This window comes from Limulus polyphemus, unplaced genomic scaffold (genome assembly GCF_000517525.1).
Source record: "Limulus polyphemus unplaced genomic scaffold, Limulus_polyphemus-2.1.2 Scaffold2742, whole genome shotgun sequence".
NCBI classification, from domain to species: Eukaryota; Metazoa; Arthropoda; class Merostomata; order Xiphosura; family Limulidae; genus Limulus; species Limulus polyphemus.
The window spans coordinates 148103-152559 of NW_013668352.1; the positions used below are offsets into that span (position 1 = coordinate 148103).

At 35.1% G+C, this 4457-nt stretch overlaps 1 protein-coding gene across 1 annotated transcript in view; it reads right to left on the minus strand.

The window, feature by feature from the left end:
* The window catches only part of LOC106467796 (protein Wnt-5b-like), a 37164-nt gene extending 34115 nt beyond the window's left edge, over window positions 1-3049 (minus strand). The window contains exon 1 of the mRNA XM_013928174.2: window positions 2989-3049. Coding sequence (XP_013783628.2) covers window positions 2989-3014 — 26 coding nt within the window. The 5' untranslated portion in view covers window positions 3015-3049. The remainder of the gene's footprint in view (window positions 1-2988) is intronic.
* Between the last annotated feature and the right edge of the window lie 1408 nt (window positions 3050-4457).

Sequence of the window (4457 nt, forward strand, 5' to 3'; positions counted from 1 at the left end):
TATACTGTTTAATTAAGAAGAAAGATAACACCTGGCGTTGTTCATACTATTTAATTAAGAAGACAGATAACACTTGGCGTTGTTCATACTGTCTAATTAAGAAGACAGTTAATACCTGACGTTGTCCATACTGTTTAATTAAGAAGACAGATAAAACCTGGCGTTGTTTATACTGTTTAATTAAGAAGACGGATAAAACCTGGGGTTGTTTATACTGTTTAATTAAGAAGACAGATAACACCTGGCTTTGTTCATACTATTTAAATAAGAAGACAGATAACACCTGGCGTTGTTCATACTATTTAATTAAGAAGACAGACAACACTTGACGTTGTTCATACTATTTAATTAAGAAGACAGATAACACCTGACGTTGTCCATACTATTTAGTTAAGAAGATAGATAACACCTCACCTTGTTCATACTGTTTAAAAAAGACGGATAACACCTCATCTTGTTCATACTATTTAAAGGACAGATAACACCTCACGTTGTTCATACTGTTTAATTAAGAAGACAGATAACACCTGACGTTGTTCATACTATTTAATTAAGAAGACAGATAACATCTCACCTTGTTCATACTGTTTAAAAGACGGATAACACCTCACGTTGTTGATACTGTTTAATTAAGAAGACAGATAACACTTGGCGTTGTTCATACTGTTTAATTAAAAAGACAGATAACACTTGGCGTTGTTCATACTGTTTAAAAGACAGACAACACCTCACGTTGTTCGTACTGTATAATTAAGAAGACAGATAACACTACACCTTGTTCATACTGTTGAAAATAGGTGTTATCTGTCTTTTTAATTAAACAATATGAACAACGGGAGGTGTTATCTGTCTTTTTAAGTAAACATGTGAACAACGTGAGGTGTTATCTGTCTTTTAAACAGTATGAACAAGGTGAGGTGTTATCTGTTCTTCTTAATTAAATAGTATGAACAACGCCAAGTGTTATCTGTCTTCTTAATTAAATAGTATGAACAACGCTAGGTTTTATCTGTCTTCTTAATTAAACAGTATGAACAACGCTAGGTTTTATCTGTCTCCTTAATTAAACAGTATGAACAACGTGAGGTGTTATCTGTCTTTTAATTAGACAATATGAACAACGACCAGATAACACCTGACGTTGTTCATACTGTTTAATTAAGAAGACAGATAACACCTGACGTTGTTCATACTGTTTAAAAGCAGATAACACCTGACGTTGTTCATACTGTTTAAAAGACAGATAACACCTGGCGTTGTTTATACTCTTTGGAGTGGGGGGACCAGGTATAAAACTGCATTTAGTGAATGAAGTCATTCAGTCCAAACAAACGACGTCTGAGAAATGAAATCATACTGACCAGTTGTGATCGTTATCGTTGTACAAGGTTCAACTTACGCACGTACAGGAAAGCCGCTCTCCAACGTATAGAGTAGAGTGAACAGTGAGGTAGCCGTTCTCCAACGTACAAAGCAGAGTGACCAGTGAGGTATTCTTTCGCCCTCCGAATAGCGACTTTTGTTCCTGAACACCTCAGCCTTAGTTGACGCAGATCAAGGAGCTTCGGGGCACATCATAACTGATGATCTCTGAGATAAACATCCACCCCTTCGTAATAACACCCCTTGATAAAGCGGGCGTTTCTGTTTACGAATTATGTGATACAAACCACAGTTAGGTGTCACTAGAAGCACTATATAATTATTGAAAATTTCTTTAAAGGCCAGCTAATTCGTTGGGTGGAACTTCTGAACAAGAAAGAAACGCCAATCCGTGCAACGGCGAAAGTTTTCATAGAAAATAAACCTCAAAACATAATAGTCTACGTTATACAGGTTAGCATAAATAAAATAGAATTAAAAGTAGGCTCAGAATATAAACATAAAGGTTACATTTTGAGAAAATAAACGACGAAACAATCCATTTATACAATATTTTCACTTTCCGAGCAAGCGATTGTCACTAGTGTATGACTCATTTCATCTGTTTCAATACGTCTTAAGGAACGTTCATTCGAGACAGAATTTTAATAACAAGCCGACTGAGTAAAGTATCATCAATCTTAAGTGTTCGGAGACAACCTGGTTGAGTTTAAAAAATATCATATTGTAATGTTTTGTAACATAGTAAAAACATCCCTATTCAACACACACCTTTGTAATGTTTTATAGCAGATTAAAGACTTCCCTATTCAACACATACCTTTGTTATGCTTTGTAACAGATTAGAGACACCCCTATTCAACACACACCTTTGTAATGTTTTATAGCAGATTAAAGACTTCCCTATTCAACTCACACCTTTGTAATATTTTGTAACAGACTAAAGACAACCCTATTCAACACATACCTTTGTAATGTTTTGTAACAGATTAAAGACTTCCCTATTCAACACATACCTTTGTAATATTTTGTAACAGATCAAAGACATTCCTATTCAACACATACCTTTGTAATGTTTTGTAACAGATTACAGACTTCCCTATTCAACATTACAAACCAGTAATGTGACATCTATTTCATCAACTACATATGTCGCTCTATCGACATTAATTTCCAGCTCTCTAACCATAAAGGTTGTGAAACTGTACAAACCATTCGGACTTCTTGTTCAACCGATCGAAACCACTGACACAAATCTTTAAAAGATATTATGAAGGTTATGCCTCTGATAACAAATTATATTAGGCTTAGCTCGCAATCTGTCAGGAGAAATAAAACGCAGAAAATAATTTTATTGAAAGTGTAAAAAAAATTGCGTAACGTTGTTACCATACGAGTCCCACTACAGATAATAGTCATTCACTGATGGAGAAAAACAGAAGCAATCCCAGAATCCCATTTTTATACTGTAACGTGACGCGTATGGTGAAAGATGATATCCTGTAGTAAACATAAATGGACGTACTGACCATCATATCCTGTAGTAAACATAAATGGACATACTGACCAATATATTCTGTAGTAAACATAGATGAACGTACTGACCAATATATCCTGTAGTGGGGTACCATTAATGCCACACATTATACAGAACTCCTCCTACAACCCTTTGTGCTACTAGTACTATAACGTGATGCAATTGGCATACTTACTAGACTTCAATCTCACGGGCATGCGCGGAATGCTTCACTTGCCGGACTTCAAACTCATCAGGCTAGTATGGAATATTTTGTAAGATGCGTTACATTCGTCAAGTGAATCCTGACACTTAAGAAACATCTTGTAAACAGCTGCTTGAGAGATATGGTGAAGGGGGATTTAGGGTCGTACCAGCACTCTGACTTTAAGAATACAACATCAGTATCAAATCGCCCCTGATGTTCATGTGTCCACACTCCATGTTCAATTGAAATGTCATGAACAGGAAAGAAGTAAAACAAAACATCTCTACAAAATGTTCATTTACGGACGTAGGCTGTATGACCATTAAATAGCTGAGAGAGGAGTAGCTGACAGTGTTTTACAACAGTGGTTTTATCTGGTCATTGTTAATTTGCTATAAGTTCTAATTATCTTTTGTTTTATGTGGTGTATGTATCTCTTAAAAAAAAAAAACTAATAACAGCTTACATCAGCCAGTCACATGTAATCAAGCTTGATTACGTCATATCGCTGTCTAGACCAAAGCTTATTATCACGTTAACTCTGAATTGGACTGCATGCTTCAGTAAATGAATGTATCTATACATCTTACACACTTCTAGAGCTGTATGTGTTATATACTGAACATTGTGAAAAGTACCAATAAAACTTCAGTCTTCTGGGGATACTATAGTAAGTCTCTCGATATAACTTTTTGTGTTCTTCTGCTCTGAAATTCTTTCTTTAGAATCACTATTTTCATTTCATTTATTTTATATTTACCTTATTTGAACTAAAGATGATAGTGTGACTAGTCCTTCGATAGACACAGCAGATAGCCTGTTTGCTCTAAAACAAACAACAACAACTAGAATGCTGTGATTAGATTCCCAGTATTCTAATGCTATGAAAGTTTATATTTCTCTATTTCTTTTGATTGAAACTTAGTTTTGGATGCTACCTGTTACACACAAGATTTCCTACAACCCCGGACTTACAACTCTAGAAACTGGGTTTCGATACCCGTGGTGTGCAGAGGACAGATAGGCCATTGTGTAGCTTTGTGCTTAATTACAAAACAAACAATCCTATATGCCAATTTTTGTCCTGAATATCCAGTTTTCATCGTCCATAAACACACCCTAAGTTTAATAGATACCGCCAACTTGCCTTTAAAGTGTCAACGACATTTCACAAATACTCTTGTTAAATAAGAATTAACGAGGTATATTTTAAAAACAAATCAATGTATTTTTCTTATCGTTTTATCTACGTAGCTTCGGGCAGCTGTAATGGGGATAACCATTAATGTACAACTGCTATTAAAATGAAAATTCATGCAAAGTCTTATCAGAAACGTAGATCTTAACTTT